At 39.1% G+C, this 22,905-nt stretch overlaps 1 protein-coding gene across 4 annotated transcripts in view; it reads left to right on the top strand.

Moving 5' to 3' along the window:
* The window catches only part of FRY (FRY microtubule binding protein), a 252,456-nt gene that overhangs the window by 204,174 nt on the left and 25,377 nt on the right, over window positions 1-22,905 (top strand). For all 4 annotated transcript variants that reach the window (XM_049822900.1, XM_049822901.1, XM_049822899.1 and 1 more), the window contains 14 exons: window positions 158-356; window positions 1,003-1,124; window positions 2,025-2,212; window positions 3,145-3,239; window positions 4,958-5,559; window positions 7,213-7,310; window positions 7,403-7,573; window positions 12,618-12,758; window positions 13,501-13,680; window positions 14,747-14,908; window positions 15,738-15,812; window positions 16,866-17,036; window positions 21,912-22,112; window positions 22,655-22,816. In XM_049822900.1, coding sequence (XP_049678857.1) covers window positions 158-356; window positions 1,003-1,124; window positions 2,025-2,212; window positions 3,145-3,239; window positions 4,958-5,559; window positions 7,213-7,310; window positions 7,403-7,573; window positions 12,618-12,758; window positions 13,501-13,680; window positions 14,747-14,908; window positions 15,738-15,812; window positions 16,866-17,036; window positions 21,912-22,112; window positions 22,655-22,816 — 2,567 coding nt within the window. The remainder of the gene's footprint in view (window positions 1-157; window positions 357-1,002; window positions 1,125-2,024; window positions 2,213-3,144; window positions 3,240-4,957; window positions 5,560-7,212; window positions 7,311-7,402; window positions 7,574-12,617; window positions 12,759-13,500; window positions 13,681-14,746; window positions 14,909-15,737; window positions 15,813-16,865; window positions 17,037-21,911; window positions 22,113-22,654; window positions 22,817-22,905) is intronic.

The following is a 22,905-nucleotide window of genomic DNA, read 5'->3' as shown; positions in this document are numbered from 1 at the left end:
GCATTTGAGGGTTGTTGTGTTCTGTCGGTTTTCCCTGTGTTTCCCAGTAGAAGGTTTCTGCTGCTGACTCTGAAGAGAGCTGCTTGGCAGACACTCTCATCCGTAACGCTGGCCCAACAGGGCATTCCATCTTTATCTCCTCCCTTTTGGCTGGCAGGTGGCTTTGACTTTCTGCGGGAATACCAGTCATCTCCGGTGCCAGACTCCGGCTTGAGCTCCAGCTCCACCTCCTCCAGTATCAGTCTGGGAGGCAGCAGTGGAAATCTCCCCCAGATTACACAAGAGGTTGAGGACATGGACACTGCTGCTGAAACAGATGAGAAAGCAAACAAATTAATTGAGTTTCTGACAACCAGGTAATAGAGATAAGCAGAGGATACGTTCGTACTCAAAACGCATACTTTCATGTCTTCTCTACAATTATCTGTAGCAACTTAAAAGACTCAAAGGAAAATGACCAAGCTTTCATAGTAATTACAGACTCCCATTCCTCTTTTATTGATACTTGTAGAAGTAGATAGGTACTTAAAAGCACTACAGTATCAGGACCAACAGAAAAAAATCTTGCCTGACAGGAATAAAAGATGTTTAATTGACTGATAGTATTATAGTCAACAATGAACTAATGGAAGAAGACAGTTTTATTATTATAAAATTAGGTAGGAAGTGTACAGGGCATAGGGAAAGGCCATGGTGAAACTAATATTAACTACCAACTACAGCCAGCAGATCCTAGGTGCAATGTTAAATTAAAAAACAGGGATTTGTTTATGCTGTTCTCTAAATGGTATAAGTTATATTTTAAAACAGAGGTTTTGTAAAATACAGCGTAGGAGTATTTATTTACTTGTATTTTGCTCATAGAATTCTGTTCAGTTGCATGTTTTCCAGACTATGACCCTGGAAATAACTAAGTGCATGTACAGCTTATATATTTTAACTTACTACATTTATTTCAGATGACTCAAAGAAATTTTGCACTTTGTTATGTATTTCTTTAAGGGCATTTGGTCCACTTTGGTGCCATGAAGATATCACACCGAAAAATCAGAACACCAAGAGTGCTGAACAGCTTACTAATTTTCTGCGTCATGTTGTATCTGTATTTAAAGATTCCAAGTCAGGTAGTAAATTTTTTTTCTTTCATAAGTAAAAACTATTCCCTCAAGGTCACACTGAATATTTATCCTGTGACTTAGTAGATCTGCTTATTCAGAAGCACAACATATTGTATTTATGACATATGAAATGTCATAAATGTAAGTGTAATGATAAAAGGATGTATGACATATGAAAGAATTGCTTTAAAAAAATCATGTTAGATTGGACTATGGCTGAATGTTAAATCAAACATTTCTTTGAAACTGTTGGTAGAAAGCCTTTTGATTGATTCTACCAGATAAAAGCTCCTCTGTCCTGTTGGTAAAATAGATCACAGTTACTAAGTAAATGTACTTTGTTAAATTTCTTCCGGCAATAAAAGTTTAGTTTTAATTTATTATGTTTTTAGAGCTTAGGAAATGTACTGATTGTATTTTGAAAACCAACACAGTCACTAATTAAATATCTTCCAAGATCAAAGCAGAATGCACCATCAGTAGCTATATTTAAGATCTTACCCAAAGCCTTCTGAAGCTAATCTAAAGACTCCTAATTCAGCTTGGCTTTAGGTTTGGGAGCGTTCAGAAGTTACTGTGTTGCTGCCAGCAAAAATAGTGGATAGCTTGAAAGTTTGTCCAGGAATTGTAAAAAAATTTAAATCACATTAATAATTTCAGGTTTTGCTGACAAACATTTGCAGACTCAGAATTTTGGGTTTGCAGTTTATTTTCTTACCTGTGTCAAATAAAAGTAAACAGTGGGAAATTCTCCCAAACACAGACATTTCTGCATCTCCATTTCTCACAGTTTGCAGAATACACTACAGTGCTTATCCTCCCCACAGAGTTGGTTCAGCCCGATTATGACCCACAGTAAAGTCTGTCATTAAAAGAAAATAATTTACATACTATTCTTTTGCTTAGGTTTTCATCTGGAGCAGCATCTGAGTGAAGTTGCTTTACAAACAGCTCTTTCAAGCTCTTCAAGACATTACGCAGGTCGCTCTTTCCAGATATTCAGGGCCCTAAAGCAGCCCCTTTCTGCACATGCATTATCTGACCTCCTGTCAAGATTGGTGGAAGTTATTGGAGAGCATGGAGATGAGATTCAGGTACGCGCATGTACATAATACTTCGTAGTACTGTTGATTTAATGTATACTTAATTTAAAATGACTGTTTTAACAAGTTGTTCTGGAGTAAAGTGATGCAAAGTAGAACGTGGCCTTAGAAAAGGTTACCTCTGAGTTTACTGAATCCATATGTACCTTATCAAAGCCTTTGTCAGGCTGTTAACAATCTTATATAGCTCTAAAGAGAACAACTGAAAAACATCTAGTAAACGTCACTCAAAATGAAATCTTTCTGATGACCATTTTTTCCCTTTTCACATCATTAATTTGTGCTTAAGGAACCCATCATCCTATCTGCTGATGTAATCTGACAACGTGAAGTGGACACCATCTCATTTCTCAAACGTTAACAACTTTTGGAATAAAGAAATCCACACCATCCATGACAATACAAAACTTAGACTGGCCTGATTTGATCCAGTCCTCTCTTAGTGACCTATGATGTTCACTTGGTTTAGCTAACCAGACTGAAATTGTACAATCAGAGACTATTTATTGCAAGATTCAAGACTTAATAAAGAGAACTGCTAGCTCTTAATAAGAAATAGACTGACATCACCTCCATATTTTACTTAGGTAATGAAACTGCCACAAGATGACAGTAATATTCTGTCACAACTGCTTGTGCAGAATTTAAATCAGTGACCTGCAAGTCAGAGGTTCTGTATGCCGTTACCAGTCCCCTGATGAGATATGTGCCCCTCTTGCATGCCTTCATAGATCACTGAGAGGCAGAAAATAAAACACATTTGTCATGACATTTTAATGTTCAGGGCAGTGGCACTGATGGGAATGTTGTTCTTTTTCAGGAGAAATTATAGGTTTTCAGTAGGTGCCTGTTCTTTTTATGAACTGAAGATTTTTAAATGTTCACTATTTTGAATGTCTTTGTTGAAATGGTTGCATTGATAGGGGTATGTAATGGAGGCACTCCTTACTTTGGAAGCTGCTGTGGATAACCTGTCTGACTGTTTGAAGAACAGTGATCTTTTGACGGTGTTATCACGGTAAGAGCCTGTTCTCCTAACTATATCTTTTTTTTTTTCAATGTCTGATGATATTAAGTGTTCAGTTCTGCAGTCTGACAGCATAAAATAATTTTGATAAGACTGAGCTCATTTGTAACCTTCAGAGAACTAGACTAAGAGCATGTCTCAGCCAAATTTTGCAATAGTTGAAATAATGTTGATACAACCGATGGAACTTTTCCATGCATTGTAAATTCTGCCTTGCTGCCACTTGGCTGTAACTTACTTTAACATCCTTTAAAAATATTGTATTTTTTGCACCTTTGTACCATATACTTGAAAACATATCTGGGAAGAAATATGTTTTTTATAATACTGGTTTCATACAACCTGTCATTCTCAGATGAAGTATTCCCCAAGAAGTAAATGATCATGGTTTGTTTTCCTTAATAAAACTAGGGAGAATTTTGTCCCATGTGTACATAACCCATGGATTTTGCCAGATGTGTAGACCATCTTTGTGAAACACTTGGCCTTAAAGTAGACCTTTGTACGTGGAGAGAAATTGCAGACTCTTTCCGTAACACAGCTGTTGACAGTACTGAGGAAGGTTAATGTCCATCTGACTCCTAATAGCAACAACAGAATAGAAACATTTTTGAAAAATGTCTTAAGTTATCAAGCTTTACATGCAGAACAAAAATACAAGGGCTATCATTTCTGAAGCTAGTAGGCAGGGTGCTACGTATTATATACTGCAATGGCGGAACACAAGTATTGCCTTGTAACAGAGTAGCAGTGGGGAAATACAGCTCCTACTTTCTAAACTAAAAGCTATTTACCTTTCTTCAGTGCACATTGCAGGAAAGAGCAAGATGGAGCAGAAAATCAACACTCCAGAAAGCAGTGGGATGCAATATTCTTTACCCTGACACTATTGATTCCATAAGATCCTCTTTAAATATTATAGACAGTAGGGACTCACAGTAATATGAGGTAGGAATGGGACCAGAGAGTCAGGAATTAGCAGTTCTGCAGAACAAATTTCCCTTGCATGTATCAATGCAGCATGTTCATCTGTACAGATAATTGATAGAGATTGTCTGGATCATCACACAGTAGTCCATGAGGAGGCATCAGTCACTGAAATTGAAACACCTCCATTTTCTGTAAACCGTCCTGAAGAGATCTTAGGATACAGGCAGGGGAGGGTGCAATGACAGCAAGGTTTCTGAAGGGCCTGTACTACCAAGAACCTAGGCAGCCACGTGACAGGTTTCCTGAGCATAATGTGGCATATCTGTGGTTCTGCTTAAGATATTCTGCCCACGGTTATTATATTAGCCAGTAAGCCATTGTGCATTTTGCCTGCCAGCTGTGCCAAGTTCGGGTTTTGCTCCATTGATGAGGGTGTTTTAAAGACCAAATTTCTTTTCAATTCTGCCACTGCCCCATTATATGGACATTTCCACAAGTCACTTCACAGCTCTGCATCTCTTATACCCATGTCGTTCTTACCTGTCTGGACTGTAGGTTATCCTGCTCTGGTTTGGTGCAGTGCCATGTGAACCTCACTTCAGTCATGTCTGTGGAAACTTCTGGAAAAAAAAGACAGGCTACAATAGACAGTGTGGTGGTTTACTTTCCCTATTTAAATACTTAATTACAGTTTGATAAATACTTAACTTGCATCAATACGTACAAGTTTCAGCTGTGCATTCCCACATTGCAATGTATGGTATATATTTTGGTTTCAGTTCATCTTCGCCAGATTTAACGTCAAGCACCAAACTGACCGCAAACCGAAAGAGCACGGGACAGCTGAATGTCAATCCTGCAAGTGGTAACACGGCCACTGCTGAACGAAGCAGGCACCAGAGGAGCTTCTCTGTACCCAAAAAGTTTGGAGATGTGGACAAGTCCTCGGACCCACCACGCAGTGCCACACTAGACAGAATTCAGGCGTGCACCCAACAAGGCCTGTCCTCTAAAACAAGAAGCTCATCTTCTCTAAAGGACAGTCTGACTGACCCATCCCATATTAACAATCCAACCAACCTACTGGCCACCATCTTCTGGGTGGCTGTGGCTTTGATGGAATCAGATTTTGAGTTTGAGTATCTAATGGCATTGCGGTTACTGAATAAACTTCTGGCTCACTTGCCACTAGATAAAGCTGAAAACCGGGAGAAGTTAGAGAAGTTGCAAGGGCAGCTGAAGTGGGCAGACTTCTCAGGGCTTCAGCAGCTACTCCTGAAAGGATTCACCTCCCTCACTACCACTGATCTCACGCTACAGCTTTTTAGTTTGCTGACACCGGTGTCTCGAATATCCATGGTGGATTCCTCTCAAGCTATAGGTAAAACCATGTTGCTTTGACATTCAGTGACAGACCTCATTAGGCTATCTGAACAAAACCAAAAATGGCACTTTTTCTTTCTCTTCTAATGTAGCCTATTGTACTTTTGCTTTGAGCTGGGTGAGCTTTTTGGAAATTTCATAGCAATATAACATGTTTCTGAAAAGTGAATCTATTACACAATAAGATTTTGAAGAAGGGTGGTCATGTATTATTTAGCATTTCATTTCTAGGGCTTAGCAGCATTTAAAATTTCTGAGGGCTGACAAACTAAATATATGCTAGGAGACACTGTCAAATTTTCTAGAATCTACTTGGGCTGGTTTTTCCATTGAATTATTTTCAGAATATTTCAAATTACTTTATTTTAAATTAGTGCTTCATGGGGTTTTCCGTAGAAATAAAAATATCGAAAACTCTTGTACACTTTTTAGATAAACTACAACAGCACATTAGTGAGTGAGGAGGGAGGCCTGGGTTACAAGAAAATGAGGTAACATTTTGAAATTCCCAATTATTTAGCTGAGGTTGTGACCACTTCTTAATTATATTTCTTGAAGAGAGTTTCTGTATTGTTCCAGATTTTTACTCCCCTGTTTCAGTCAGAAACACAGATATTAAGACAACTGTGCAGGCTTCACAACTAAGTCACGACAAGCTCAGGCACAGAGTGAGGGCATGAATGCCGTGACCAGCCTGCCCATCTCTAAGCACCTGTGTGGTGCCTGCGTTCCAGACTTTGGTTGGGCCATTCACACTTGGGCTGTGATGGTTCCATCTGGAGGTACCTTTTCTTTTCCCCAAGTGTAGAGGAAGCCTAGGGAAATTATACTCCTAATTTAGGCAACTTGTTTAATTGTGTAGAACAAGAGGGAACGAATGCTTAGAAGGTTATTTTCATAGATCAGGTTCTTCTTTTCAAAAAAACGGGTTGTGTCCGGATACAATTTCTTGACTCCCACTTGAACTGGAGCAGCTTTTGTTATAGCTCCCTGTTACAGTCGCTGCCTGTAGTTCGTGGTGCAGAAAAGCTGAATTGCAGCTCCAGACAGAGGCCTTACACTAATGACAGTGGCTGGCACTTGGTGCGGGAGCCATCTTCTAGCTTCAGAAACAACCATTTGAGTAATCGCATCTGACCAGTTATATCAGAATTTCGATTCATTATTAACTTGAACAGTATAAAACAATGGAAGCTGTGCCTGGCTGCCTGACCAAAACAGTTGTTCATTTATCAATACTCACTGAATTTCTTTTTGTGTTTTAGCAGCAATAATGAAAATGCCACCGGTTAAGACTGTCAGTAATCCAGTTAAGTGGAAAAGATAAACATACTCTCTAACAGGAATAAAATACGTACTTTTGTGAGATATTTCATCCTGTAAATACCTGTTTGTGCAGTAGTGTTTGCAGAAATAGGTTCATGCTTTAAAACAGTACTGTTGCCTTAATGATAATCTCAATTTTCAAATTAAGGCAACTTTAAGATAAATGTGGCATGGCCAGTGGAGTGAACAACTTGACAGAGTCTGTGTGAGTTTACAGCTAATGTAATATCAAAACCATGACCTCCCATGAAATACAAGGATCACTGTGGCTCTTTTTTTTTGGCTGTCCAAAATATACATTTTGTTCTGTATTTTCCTTTTCTAGGATTTCCACTGAATGTTTTGTGTCTCCTGCCCCATTTAATTCAGCATTTTGACAGCCCAAACCAGTTTTGTAAAGATATAGCCGAAAGGATTGCTCAGGTATCAAAGTTTTTTACTGTTTTGTACATCCTCAGACCCTGTAAAAGCAGTTGCCTTCTTCTTAATGTGTTTTGACATTTATATTTAATTAGGTTTGTTTGGAGGAGAAGAACCCCAAGCTATCAAATCTTGCACATGTCATGACCCTTTATAAAACACACAGCTATACAAGGGACTGCGCTACCTGGGTAAATGTGGTTTGCCGTTACCTTCATGAGGCATTTGCTGATATTACTTTGAGTATGGTTACGTATTTGGCTGAGGTAAGTTTCCAAAAACTTTTTACTGTTTTAACTCTTCTGTTGCCTAACAACCCAAAGAGCTGAATCTGCCTGCAGGTTACTGGGAGTCTCTGTAGCTGTTATTTATAAAGAATAAATAGAAGAAATTAGCAGAAAGAAAGGGAATTACTATAAAATATCACTATTGAACACTAAACCAAAAGCCAGCAAAGGTCTGCAGGGCTGATACATCTTAAAGCAGCTTCAGTCATCAGCCAGTCAGATTTTCCACTGAGAGAGGGAGAAACTGGACAACATTTATTTAGATCCCACTGAGGAAAACAAGAGAAGGACTAATTCCAGAAGGGGTGTAGCAGCATAAATAAGATATCATCTGCTGTATAAGGATCTGGTTCTTGTTACAAATTTGTATGCATTCCTCTAACTCTGAATGGGATCATCTTGCTGCCCAGGTTTTCCCCTGTGCTCATCTCTCAGTCCTGGTATTTCTCACACGTGGACTATAGCGCTGATGCAGTGTTGTTGCTGGGAATCAGTTCTGCTCTTTAGCGTAAGGCCACTTGATCTTCTGCCTCCTGTGTCAGATCAGTATCAGGACAACATTTTCTTGTAGAGTTGTCAGATTTATCCCTTCACTTCCCTGCTGTAGTGAGATGCTTTCATTCTCCCCTGTCATCCAGGGAGAAGACAGTTCTGTATTCATGACATAAATTCATTAGCTTCTTCAGAGCAGCTTTGTTTTCTGCAGCAGATTCATTCTCCCCTCTGCCAAAGGATGTACAAAAACTCCACAGGCATCTCTGATACTGGCTATCCACAGATTTTCAGGAGCCTGAGAGGCCAGGTTGTGCTCCCACACTCACTCAAGACTTCAGAGCAAACGTGGCCCTGCTGCCTCAAGCTGCAATTCCTCACCTTGTTTGCACATGGAGTCTCTAAGTAAACAGTCATATCAGATCTTAACTGATGGTGAAAGCCATGAGTCTGCTGTAGGAGACTGAAACAGGACCTTGAGGTTTTTCAGCCTATTTTCAAACTGAAAGACTCTGAAGAACATCAGCTTTTCAAACATGACTGAATCCTCCAGAGTCAAATGTCTCCTTCACAGCAGAAACTTATATGCCTAATAAACAAATGCTGTAAAAATTGAGGTTTAAACTCTTTCTCCTTTGCTTTCCCAGCCTTAGGAAAGCGTTTGCCCCTCTGTTTTCCCTTCAGTGCTCTATGTACAGTTACTAGTGCTGCAGCATCTCCGCAGAGGCCATTGCACATGCTCTTGCTCCCCTCAAGAGCTGATTTAGATGTCCATCTGAAGACTCTTTCTTTGCACTTCCCCCTTGCTGTAGATTGCCACCAGGCTACTATATTAACAGCAAGTCGGGCAGGTTTTTGACCGTAATTAAGTCACATTTCTCACATAGCACCATCATCACAGGATGACAGAGTAGTTAAGCACGACTTCCTTTCTCTGTATTTACATTGACTGCAACCCTGTTGAGTCATGTCTGGGGAATATTTGTATGGGCATAGGGCAGCTGCCCGTCTGCAGGAGGAGCAAGAGACAAGAAACCATCTTGTTCGGCCTGCTATGGCCATGAAAAAGATTTTTTTCCAGCATTCAGAATATGTTTCCACTTTTCTTCTTAGTTAATCCCCAGACCAGGATAAACAATGTGCTCCCATCTCCTATAAACCAGCTGTGGGATATACTGGCAAAAGGTAAAGCCAAAAGGGTTAACAGCCCCACTGGGCAATCCGCAGTTGAATGTTACAGCCATTGGTTACAGAGCCTCGGGCTTTAACAATCCTGGCTCAGTCCCCAGTGCTTGGGCCCAAGGGAAATTGTGAGACATGCAGTGTTTAGGAATAACAAAAGAAATCTGTGTTGCAACAGTGACCCCTCCAAACACACAGGTATACCTTCAGAAAGGGACTTTCTGCCACAAGTTAAGACTGTGAGAACAAAAGCTCCCCGCAGAAGGTAAAAGCTTCAATTACTGCCATTCAGACAAAAATTTGCATTTAACCTATTTGATGGCAGGTAATTGCTTGTCAGCTAGGGGTGTGATCCTGGCATAAGACAAGACATTTCAACTGTGTTCTTATCCAGACCTTACAGTGACAAGCAGTGCTCCTTACTCAGTTTTACATATTAGAGCTCCATCCATGAAAAATGATCATTTCTTCTAGAAAAATACTTAGGGATCTCAGTCTACAGTTGAGGAAAAATCATTATTTAAAAGTGCAGTAGAACTCTGAACCTCCACTGCCAGAATCAGCATACAAACACATTACTGAAAGCTAACTTCAATTTTATGTTAGATTTTTGCATATGAATTTTTAAAAATCAACCTTGTACCATGAGAGCACAATCATTCGAGGAGCATATCTGAACTTACATGGTTCGGATGTTAAACTAGTGATTCATTGAGTCCAGGGTCATGCTTGGGCTTAAATAGCTAATGCTATTAATAAAGAAGAAGGGACAAGAAACCACATAGTGCATAGTAATGTGCTCACAGTGGATGTTTCCTCCTTCCTCCTCCCTGTTAGATAGAGGATTGCTTGTGATAGAAGCATGAGCATTCATAACCTGTTAAAAACCAAGGAATCGCTAGAGATTAAAACACCTCTGTTGCAAGGGGAAGCATGTCCTAGATCAGGCACTATCCCAGTAACAGCTCATTTATCAGACATGGCTCGTGAAATGCCTTCTTGATTTCCTCAGTGGACACCGAAAACATTTGTTTGACTGACCAACATAGCCTGAGAGCTGAGTCTCTCTTCTCACCTGCTGCCAGATTTGGAGGGGCAAAGGGAACCATCTCCTGCGGTAGCACCCCAGCAGCTGCATCAACCAGCAGCAGCCAGCCCAGGCAGCCCTTGAAGGAGATGGCTGGGCTCTCCACCTAGTTCTAGGTTTGTTGCTGCTTCAGGAAGGGGACAAACATTGCGAACGGAATGTGGATCCTTAAAGCCAGATAAGACCCAGATAGTTACCACACACTAACAAGAGAGGAATGCAGAATTCTTCAGAACAGTTCATATGGACCAGAGTCAGAAAAACCCCAAAACCTGAGAACAGTTACAATTTCTTCTTACAAATACAGTGGAAACATTTTGTCCTGGAATTCACTGATCCAAATGATGTGTTACCACAACTCCACCTTGCTGCTATTTTTTGTTACTTCTGGCAGCAAAAGAATTCTTACAGTACTAAATGCATTTTGAAGTTGCTGTTGTTTTTTTAAACTGAAATACTCCTTCTTGTTACAAATTCACAATGTATTTAAGTACACAATTGGACTATCAACTACCGCATATACTCATCTGAACAAGTGAAAACCGGCACAGTCCACAAATGTTTAGAGTTTAAGGGCCTAGAACTATTTTAAGTCAAAGGATTCTGCTGACAACAAATTTATATAAACTGGAATGGAAATTATAAGTTTTCAGAGATAAAGTTCCTAGAACAGCTTTCTAACCAGAAGTAGAGACAAAATTCCCATTATTTGCCAAGAATTCTTTTTCCTATCACAAAAGTGATTATCTGATGCAGTAGCTTCTGTCAGAGAATGAAAAATTGCTTTCTCTCATCCAGATAGTTTCTTCTAATCTTTTATTCCTGTACTGAAATTGTATACCGGCCCATGTGCTGGATCATACAAACTATTTACAAGGAAGGAATCAAACCTTCCACTGCAAGATCCTAATGGAAGGCAAGAAAAAGTCTATAACCCTGTTTTGAAGAAGCTAAGCACATTTTATCTCTCAGTAAAGGTATCCATGGGCTGAAGCAGGTTACCTCATAGTACCTTTAATGAAAAAATTCTTGCTGTCTTTTTGTAGAGGAATAGATAACGCATAGTGAGTTCCATCAGTTGTGCTGTTAATGCAATTTGCCTCCTTTGTTTTATGAGTCACTAATTAGTACTCACTTTTACTGATGAAAGAAATCAGAAGATATTTAGCAGGATAGGATAGGTGTGTGTCCTACCTGATCATTCCATTTTGGCTGGCATGAAGTGTTCTCATTTAATAAAAAGAGAAGCCTTGTCATTCAGGCTGGCAAGGGCATCTCATAAATTATTGCACTCCACTTGGACAACAGTTGAAATTTTTCTCTGATGGAAGACATGAGGCAGCATAGAGTTTTTATAAGTAATTGTTTTCTAGATCCTAATATCTCTAGTAGCCAATGTTAGAAGAACTTTTTTGTCAGCCTGAATGGGAGGATAGAGTCTAGTCTTGATAGTAACCTCCAGCGATAACATTTGATTCCCACTGAAATTTGTGGGGTGGGACAGTACCAGTCAGGGATGAAAGAATGTGCTACCTTCCAGGAAATTTTCAGCTGAGATATTTCACACACATGTGCAAACGTAGCATGGCTGTCTCTATGCCTCCTGAATTACTGTCATGTATGTATATGAGCGCAGTTGCATTTCCAAGGTTCATTGTGGTATTCTGGGATCTACACTCAGGTGTTCCAAAATTCCGGGATTTCGATCAAGCCCTTCTTTGTATTAGCCTCTACAGTAAGAGAGCCCAGGGACTCCATCTCCTCCTTAACAGAAAACATTTCCTTGGCAGTTACAGCCAGTGAGCACTGGCAGTGAAGTATATTTGAATAAATATATATTGATGTCTGAATAGTAGTAGTTTTGTTTCTTCAGCATGTTTTCTTTTTTTCTCACTGACTTTCAGCAAAGGTAGACATGAAAAGATACTCCCTTGTTTTTATTGGATGTGCTTCCCCAATTACAGTGTAAATTTTACCTACCAGTTTACTCAACTACTGAATGTGTTTTCTGGATAAGTTAGGGCAGGCGTATATAAAATGTATGTTCCATTATCAAAACAGGCTAGCATTTGGCTCCCAACTCAAAGGTCCTTTTTATTTCGCACTTGTATCATCATCACTTGTAAAATGATTATAAAATGGCATTGCAAAATCAGTGAGTGAAGAGAGATTAACAGTACAAGTGGTATTCATGAAACTAGTGGCTTTTTCCATAAGAAGAAATGTCTCAAAATTTATTTATTTTCTTTTTTTTTTTAACAGCTACTAGAAAAGGGCCTTCCTAGTATGCAGCAGTCCCTCCTACAGATGATCTACAGTCTTCTTAGTTATATGGACCTGTCAGCTATTCCTGTCAAACAGTTTAACATGGAAGTGCTAAAAACCATTGAAAAATACGTACAGGTAAATATCCTATCTTCTTTATATCAACACAGGAACTTAGCAGTATTTACTATCATAAGTTGATTTTCTTTATAAGAATGTAAGACTAGATTAGGAGTGAGGGCTGTGACTGTCCAGTGTGGTATCTAGTTTGTAAACATCCCGATGCCTCATAGACTGCGCATCCCCAGATAAGGTGCCCAGCTGTGCATTCACTGGGTGGGAAGGGTTAAGGCTACAGCTACACTACATTGGGAGCAAGCGTAATACCAGGCAGAGCCTGACTGATCACTCTTTTTAATTACTAGCACGAGGGAGATGTGGCATAAGCACTTCTCTTCAGAGACTTCTGCACCTAATTCTTGGCAAGTGGAAAATACATATTTCTACTAGGAATTCACGGCTGTAAAAAGCCTGTGTCAAGTCACTTCTTTGTTAAATGGGGATTTTGCAATGGCCCTTATATTTATTCATACTGATTAAGGCATTCGGGTAGGAGATTTTAAACCCTTTGCCAAGTTGGCCTTGCACTTAGGTCCCCCAGGTTGCAGGCCAGTTCCCTAACAACGACACCTTGGCAAGTCTTGGTCTCTGCTGTTGAAATTATTCTGCAGGTACATACCTTGTCACTGGCCAACAGAGAGAAAGCATAGTGATATTCCAATTCTACATTTTTATTATGTGGCAAAAAGTATGACTGTAAAATGTAAATAATCTTAAATGTGTGTGACTCTGTTTGGTGATTAAATATACCTATTTTTAGAGCATTCACTGGAGAGAAGCCTTGAATATCCTGAAGTTGGTAGTTTCTCGTTCTGCCAGTTTAGTTTTACCCTCCTATCAACACAGCGATCTTTCAAAAATGGAAATACATCGAGTGTGGAACAGTGCCTCCAAGGAGCTACCAGGGAAGACCTTAGAGTTTCATTTTGATATTTCAGAGGTACTGTTTGTAATTCTGCTACTTAACACCTAATTCTATTATTTGATAATCCTAAAACATATGTTGCAGCTCCTTAAGAAAGCTGAGAAGTTAGGAAAGAAAGTCTCTTAAATTCTTTTCGATTCACCATGACATATTTAATGACCCATGCTGGAGGGCTCTTTCTGAATTTTTACTAGATTTTTTTTGTGAAGGAATTATTAGCTGTATTTAAAATTATCTGGTGGAAAAGCTGTGTTGCAGTTATGCCAACTGTAATATATAAGTATACTATATGTATAAAACCCCCCTCCAAGCATTTAGACTTGGCTGCCAATGTTCTCTGTAACTATTAAACACAGAAGTATGTCCTTTAAGGGAGTACTGCCTGAGTTCTGACTGACCTCTTTTACAGCAGTCTTTATACTGCAAAACCTGTACACCTTTTAACTTTGTAGAACTGAATGGGCCTATTGACTTTAATGGGCAACTCATTCTATTTATAGTTACGAACCTGCAGGGCTGCTTGCAGCATTATAGTCTCTTTCATATAAATAATAGTGAGACTGTGAGGTTAAAAGGAAATATGAACATAAAAAGGCACCTTATACTATTTGTGTAAAGAGTTTCTTCTTGCTGTTTCATGTAGGTATAGTTCTAGAAAATGTTGAGCATCCTATCATCAATCCAAGAAAACATTTTAATGTTTGTTGGAACAGGGCCAGAGTGTTCAACATTCTTAGGAAAAAAGACATTAAAAAACATGTGCAAGAAATGCGGATTTGAAATAAATTTCGTACGCTTTCTGGGTTTTTTGCTGGTTCTGATGTTAGAAACCAGTCTGACAGTCGCTTTGAGTATTAGCTATTCATGAACATAAGCACTAGCTAGTAAGCATGGCAGTTGTTACTCAGACGTTCACAGTGGAAGATAACATACATACCAAGTGTCATGAAATTTGGTGCATTCCTTGTTCTACCCCTGTATATGATCTTCAGAGTAATCTTTTCCTGCAACTGAAGTAATATGGCCCATTGTAAGTTCATCCTGGAGCAGAGTACTAGTGAATAATTACTCTCTGTTTAAGACTCCAATTATTGGGAGACGGTACGATGAGCTGCAAAGTTCTTCTGGACGAGATGGTAAACCCAGGGCAATGGCTGTCACTCGAAGCACTTCTTCAACCTCATCGGGATCTAACTCCAATGTCCTTGTTCCTGTGAGCTGGAAGAGACCCCAGTACTCTCAGGTAAACTCCTTTTAAGTAGCCCACTACTCATTAACAAATTGCAGTGGGAGCAGCTGAAGTAACACACGCTTTGGTTCGTAGAGGCTTGTCCTCCGTGCCCTGCGCAGTGCTCCTGGCTGGCTGGGGCGGCAGCAGCAGCAGCGCGGCATCTGACTGTGTGTGCTCCGTGTCTGCCTGGGACTCAGAAATGGGCTGAGTTAGGTCTGTCTTGTGTTCTCCTTTCAACCTGCAGAGACTGCATCTCTTTAAGACTCTAAGTCTAGGTCAGATGTAGCGAAGAATGACAGGTGAGTTCCGATATTAGCAAGGAGAGCAGAGAGACAGCATGTACAACTTTCTAAGGGTTGTTTTCTTGGGAAATCAGGTGAAAAGAAGTCCTTGGAACAATTTTCCTAAAAGTGATGTTTGATTAGCTCATTGATTTTGCCAGTTAAAATAAACCCCTGCAGAATAAATGTATTTATTGCTCCTTTTTTTAATATCCTAGATTATATAACAGTGACTGAGGCCCAATTCCATAAAAACGAATTATGCATGTGCTTAATTTTAAGCTTCTGAACTGTCCTTTTGAAGTGATGCACACGATCCAGTGTTTCCTTATTATGCTCAATAGAATTAATAGACTAATTTAAAAATATTAAACACCAAAATCATTAACAGTTCTCTTTGTTTCCTTGTATGCATAGTTGCTCTGAAAGCAACCCTTTGAGCACTTAATGACTAATTCTTTGGTTGGTTCCTCCTAATTAAAGATTGTTAATGTATGTTTCTAGCCACCGGGAGAATGTGGTTAAAAAAATGCTCACTTGAGAAACGTCTTGTTTTCTAGAAAAGGACAAAGGAAAAACTGGTGCATGTTCTTTCTCTGTGTGGTCAGGAAGTCGGGCTGAGTAAAAACCCTTCAGTAAGTAGCCTTGTATTGACCGTTTCTTTGTTTCATTGTGTCCTAAACTTTAAATTTGGAGAACTTTGTTTTCCAGAGTTGCTGACCTGATTTGCATAGTTTCATGTCACATTACTATCATTGTCATTTGTACTGGCCCACGCTGCATTTCTCAGCATATAGACCAGTGAGTGAATGGCCCTCTCACTTAAAGGCGATTTACTTACAGAGCTACATACGGTTTTGCTGTGAGAGATCTGTGATGCTATAGGTTTTACTTATGCCATCTCGGTGGGTAGAGAGTAATGACCTCTAGTATTACCAATCTAGGGCCTTTATAAAGTAAAAAATTAAATTACAGAAACGAAACTGGGGGTGTGTGTGTCTTATTTTGCCATTAGATAGTAGTTCTGATGTTATTCTTTAAAAATTAATATTTTTTTTATTATGGTGCCAGGAGATGGGCAATAGGTCATCCAGGTTAGGAAGCTCTTAAAATAGTTATTAAATATTTTCTACAGAGAAAGGAAGATCATTGAATGTTTTCAAATACGTTGTATGTCACTTGTGTTATGATGAACAGGTCCTTCATTTCTGCAACACAGGGACCGTTGCATTTTTGCAACTACATTGCAGATATAATTATTTTTAGTAGGAAAGGAAAAATTACAGGTTGTTGTGTTTTCTAATCTTGACATATTTTTGAATGTCATTTTTAACTAGAGATTTTTTTATAAAGTTACTATCTCATCCCTTGACAGTATTTTCTTTGCTAAGTTCTCTGAATTTTGTTCCTATAATTGTATGCAAACATCCAGGCAACATCAATCTGCAGCCGTTAGGCGGTAGCTGTAATATTCTTGGACGTGTTCCTGCAGTATGAAGTTGTTTCTTTGTACAAGTTTAATCTGAAGGCACCTGTCCAACATAAATAATAAAGAGTGTTCTAAAAATACTCAGTGAAGGAATTAGGTGTGTACTGGAAATACAGTCTTCCGAATAACCAATTACAGCTTTTAGGAAGAAACAACCAGAGGGAACAGTTTGTTACAAGAGAAATCCTTTGACTTGTAGGTAATTTTTTCTTCCTGTGGTGATTTGGATCTGATTGAGCACCAGACGAGCTTGGTGTCTTCAGAAGACGGAACAAGGGAGCAGGAGAACATGGATGATTCAAACAGTGAACAACAATTCAGAGTCTTTAGGGACTTTGATTTCCTAGATGTTGAGCTGGAAGATGGGGAGGTACGGTATTTTTTCTCTGAAACAGCTTTTTTATTAAAACAGTTTGATATTCTTTGTACTAAACACTATGCTCTTGTAACATAAAACTTTAACTGTGTAACTATAAACTTAGTTTTGAGTTCAGATTATTTATAATGTTCACTTAGTGTTTATTTCAGTAGCATAACAGTAAGAGGCTACCACACCCTTCCTTTCTGAATCTACTTTAGGAAACACTGCAAAACTGTTACTGGAAGATAAAGCCTCTGTTCTAGTACCTTGTCAGTGAATTTACTCTGAAGTGAATTTATTTTAAATACAATTTTTAAAGGCCTAAATTGTTAACAAAAATATATTTGCTGATTAAAACCCCATAAAATGAAACTGTTCCAATCTGTTGGTTCATGAGTAACCCTCCAAAACATGAATTCAGGCCTTCGGGCTGTTGTTAACTCCGGCAACTGCTGATGAAATCACTAGTGCTTCGAGAGATGTGCCTTCCACTCTGCTTAGGTGTCCGTGATTTCATCATTTTGTGCAGGAGCTAAACAGAACCCTGAGGGCCCGGATCAAGTCTTGACAGGTAAAGCCTGTCAGCTCACCTTGAGCTGAGGCTGATGAAGGGAAAAAGTTGAAGAACTGCTGAATTTTGGGGGGCTACACCCTTTAATCTTGCTTATATCAAACTTGGAGTATTTCTTTCTCTTTGGGTGAGAAAGGCCAAAAATGAATATCCATTGTCAAACAAGTCTAACAATTTTGTTGGTATTTAGAAGTTCAGAAATTGTTAGCTCTTTTGAAATTTAAGGTGCAGATGTTCAGCAAACCTAACAGTTTCATAAATTGTCTTGTCATAATCTGGACTCGATTTTAACATGAATTCTCTCAGGCATTGCTCTTAGCCCTGAGAAGAACATGCATACACGAAGAAATAATCAGTTTTCTCCCTAGTTGAATTACAGTAGTAAAATACTTTTAAGGTAACAGACCCCTCAGGTGTGGGTAACAGACCCCTCAGGTGTGAACTCATGTACATCTGAATTTTAGGTTTTTTCCAATGAGGAGAAAGGTTGGAGAAAGCGAGTAATGGTTATTTTCAAACAGAAAGCGAGTAATGGTTATTTTCAAACTTAAAAGATAGGCTGAAGAGTTGAAGTTTCTGTGATAATGTTAGTTACAATTGTAGGCAAATGTTTGTGTATGATGTCTTTAATACAGTAATTTTACATAGATTCTTTCTATTTGTTTTTCTATCTGTTATATCTGCTACCCAGGAACTTCAGGTAAGAATGCTACTTGAACTCAGATATGCCAACATATGTTATGCCTTCTTGCAAATTTGTATTATAGAATAACATCATAGTTTTGTTGTTGCCCTCCCCCTCTTCAGTGTGTGCGTAGGTGGCTGGTGTGCGTGTGCTTGCACTTCTGGCAGGTGCTTCATTTTTTGTCTTGTATTAGAAATATTTTTGAGGTCTTTTCCAAAAGTTCTGCTTCATTTTGAGTTTGGTTTTGACATGTTCAACAGTCTCCACAAATATTAAAATACCTTAATTCTAGTACGAGCATTTTTCAAATGGAGCCATTTCTCCTTTTAGTATCTTTGTGCGAATAATACGTAGAAACAAAAGAACTTCATTATTTACAATATAGAAAAGTTTGGGCCATTTGTTTCCATGGGCAAATTATATATAATTTCCAGCTTTTCATTTGTGGTGTATGGACTCCTGTTAGCATCTTGCTAAAGCTGATACCTGAGACCTCTTCAGAAAGTTTACGTCATTGCCTACCAGCCTGAATTTAATTGAAGATATTAATTCATTCATACAGCTTAACTTAATTCAGCTATATACTCCCACCAGCTTTGCTGGACTTACTTACCCTGTGAAGAAAACTGAAAAGGCACCATCAGCGGTTGCCAGTTCGGCACCTAAACGTGCAGTTTATCAATGTATAGAGAGAACTGAAATGACAGAGAATTGTTAATGAGTTGTACAAATGATACGAAAATCAGCAACAACAGTATTTTGTGTATTTGTTTCTGGTAGCTTGTACATCAGTTCTTATGCAAACACAACCCCCCAAAAATCTTTGTCTCAAAATGCCTGTACTTTAAGAGATACAACCATACGGGAGTAGTGCCTTACTATGCAGTTCCACAACACTTTTGCCTGTACCCTACCATATTTGTGCAAATCCATTAACTGTGCATACTTTGTCAATACAGTAAGGATAAAAACTTGCGTGAAAGAAGTTTTGCATGATTCTTACCGGCTCTATGGAGGAGCTATGCTGCTCTCCCCCACGTAGGGTTACTTTTTACTGCCCTTTCTGCGTCTCTCCTTTCCCCTGGGTTGCTGCAATGTTTAAAGTGGCTGCAAGGGCACGTCTGCTCCTTTACCAGAGGTTGGTGGTTGTGGGAAGTCCTGTGTGGTACCTGCTCACTGCTGGCCAGACACATTTATCATACGTGACTCTTTTCTTTTGAACTGATGTATGTTACTGGTGGCTTTTCGGGCAGGTAGGAGATAGCTTTGCTGCCGCTGTAGATAAAAATGAACAGCCTCTCAAGTACATCTTCCCTCCTAGTTAACTATGAAAGAAAGATTGCTTAACAGACTATAAAAACAACAACTCCATCTTCATGGACATGTGTTGACCTCTTGTTTAAATTCAGTATGATTCTGGGTGCCCCTGTAGCAAGCTTACGCTAACCCAAATACTGTGTTTCATCTCTCTTACCCTTTTCCCTCACTTTGTAATTCACTCCCCCTTCTAACCGCATGCCCTGGAAGTGTCCCTTTTAATTTTTCTTCTTTTTGCTGGCTTCCTTCTTTAAGACATTGCAGAATAAAACTGCAGCAAGAACTATTCCCACAAACGTGGGCTGCAAGTTTACTGATACCTGTACCAGGCATCCTGAGGGTCAGGGTGTGATGACGGTCATCTTTGCGTGCTCGTTTATGTCATTCTGTCATTCGGCAGTTCAGTAACTGGTACGTTTGTGGAGGACGGCTCATTGCTGCATGTGTCTTCCAGCCTTTGTGGAGGAGGATGGACAGCCAAAGAATTTGTTAAAATAAATAGTTGGGGACCGAACATTTTTATGATTTAAAGAGATTTAATTTCTTAAATCTTAGATGTGTTCTGTTCTCTTCCTGCACAAAACTATCATACGATCCCAGTCGCAGGATGAAACCACAGGGTTCTTCCAATAAAGTGTCAGGCTTCATAACAATTTCAAGTTCCTTTGCTCTTGAATGTAGTGTGTTCCTTAGTTCTAAATGTTCTTGTGGATTACAGTTTTGCGTTTCTGGATTGTCTTTTTCCTGAAAAGTATTTTTTTATTTTTTCCTCATATTTGTTCGTGAGCGGTGAGCTTAGTGTCATGAAACTGAACTTTCCCGTTTTCTAATCATATTCCACAGTCCATTGCAATAAAGGGCAATGGTGCAAAATAAGATCTATTTGTGCAAGTTTGACGATTGTTAAGGAGGTAAGATTGCAATTTAGTTAATTGCACTTTATGCAATTTGGTCCCCATTCAGTAAATGTCTGAGTAGTCCTGAATTGGGATTGGTCAAGTGTTTAAAATTAAGAATCTGCTTAAAGGACCTTACTGAACCGAGACCTCTTTCTCTATGATTGCACATAATTTTAATCTGCGTAAACCCAGGAGATACTCATTATGATTTTTTTAGGCAGAACTATATTTTTGTCAAATTCATATTTAAAAGTTCCCTGTCAACTTGAATTTTGAGCAGTTGGTTTGCTTGTTTAAGTGTTGCATCTTACGGTCTTAAGAGTTTAAAATGGTCAGCCCTGAACCTTAAGCAGAAACATTTTTCTCTATAAAATTTCCTTCCCATGTTGATGCAAGGTTGAGGACTTTCATCTAGATAAAGTGTTCAAAACTGCAACTGGGTACTTCTGGTAGACCCTTCATGCTGTGTAAGGCCCCTTTGGCGGTTGCGGACACGCTCCTGCATTTGCCAGGCAGGAACCTGGCTACCCTTGGAGAAGGGAGCAAGAAAATTAGCGCAGTTAGGGAAAATGGATAGAGTCCGCTGGCAAATACATAACGTGAACAACTGGAAAAATGGTGGGAGATTAATTGTCGTTTTTATACATGAAAGAAATCAAGTGATCTTTGTATCAGTTCACCAGCCTAACAAATAGTTAGGCAATTTGCTTAATGCACTCAGCTTAATGCAGCTGCGGGTGGGATCAGAACTGAAAGTCACTACAAAATGTTTGGTCCATTTGACTGTGTCCTTTTTAAAACGTGAACTCTCAGGCAATGCTAATCAGGTTATTCACAAAGTGTAGTTTCAAATAATTCAGATAAATTCAAGTTACAAAAATAAGCGAGGTGGTCCTACAATAAACGTTTAAAAAGGTCTGCTGCTTTAGCTATTACATTGTGTGTGTAAATGAAAGGTTCATTCAAATCCACTCAACATTGTGGTTATGTATATAATGCAAAGAATCTAAAATCTTTAACATATGTTTTGCAATTGAACCATTGTTATGAACTGTGCTCCTAATACTTTTAAACATCATGGAAAAATCCTTTAAAATTGCTTCCAAACTTTTCTTTTGCCTGTCATTGCTCTACTGGTATTGAGGTGTGTGTATATGTGGACTTACAAAAATGAATTCTTAAATCAGCAAATGCATGAAAAACATCTAATACTGAAAAGAATGAATCTTCATTTAACTGTCATTTCCATGCTTCTGCTCTTAGCTCCAGGTAAACAAGTAAAATAATGCTTATACCACGTTTGTATGTATTTTTACATAAAAATATTTCTCGACCTAACTGTGATCTAATGATTAGTGGTTTGTATAGGATGAGTTTCAGATGAAAGGCGCTGACCCTATATCCGATTTCAGGGTGAGAGCATGGACAACTTCAACTGGGGCGTACGCAGGCGGTCCCTGGATAGCCTGGACAAGTGTGACATGCAGCTGCTGGAAGAGAGCCAGCTCTCCGGGAGCACGCCCAGCCTGAACAAAATGAACCATGAGGACTCCGATGAGTCATCGGAGGAGGAGGACCTGACCACCAGCCAAATCTTGGAGAACTCAGACCTAGTAAGTTGCAAACTTGCAATTTAAGAAAAAATAGGGTTGTGGTTTTAGATAAGCTGGGCTTTGAGGTTCCTCTTGCCCAGGTGCGATCTCATCAGCTGAAATTGGGGGGTGGCACTCAATGCAGTGTTTTGTCGCTGCTTGATTTTCCCTTCTTTGCAAATGTAAACAGGAATTTTAATGGGAAGTTCGAAACACAGGAAACATCAGGTCTGATTATTTGCCCTTTTTTCCACAGATTACTATGTGACAATTTTGCACAACTGGCCAGTAGTAAATCTTTCTGATGTATCTAATACTTAAAGAAATAGGACAAGACTCCAGTTTGGTAAACTGTGTCAGGTTTTCATTGTTCACTTCTGGGATGTTTGCATACGACTTTTATGATAAAAACATCACAAGGGTTATTACGTGGCTGCATGTACAAACTAAGAGAGCCACCATGACTGCCCTTCAAGACAATGTCTGGTTTACATGTTCGTAAAAGCGGTGTGCAGTAGGGTAGCTGTATACTCACTTCTGTGCTTTTGTTGTCTTTTAAACAGATTATAACTCTTTCCCCGTCTGAGGATACGAATCATATTGACTCGCTTTCTACATCGTGTGGCACAGCCTCAGCAGACCCTCATCATTTTAATATAGGAGCATCCAGCTTTGATGTGTCTTTGCCTGATATGAATAATCTCCAAGTGTCTGAAGGATCCAAGGTGAACATATTTTTACTTTCTTTCCCAACTGGACTGTATTTTACATAACACTTTTACAAGTTTATTTTACTTACACTTTCATGAAAGGT

Source organism: Accipiter gentilis, chromosome 19 (assembly GCF_929443795.1).
Source record: "Accipiter gentilis chromosome 19, bAccGen1.1, whole genome shotgun sequence".
Classification (NCBI taxonomy): Eukaryota; Metazoa; Chordata; class Aves; order Accipitriformes; family Accipitridae; genus Astur; species Astur gentilis.
This window is presented reverse-complemented; position numbering and strand designations above follow the sequence as displayed.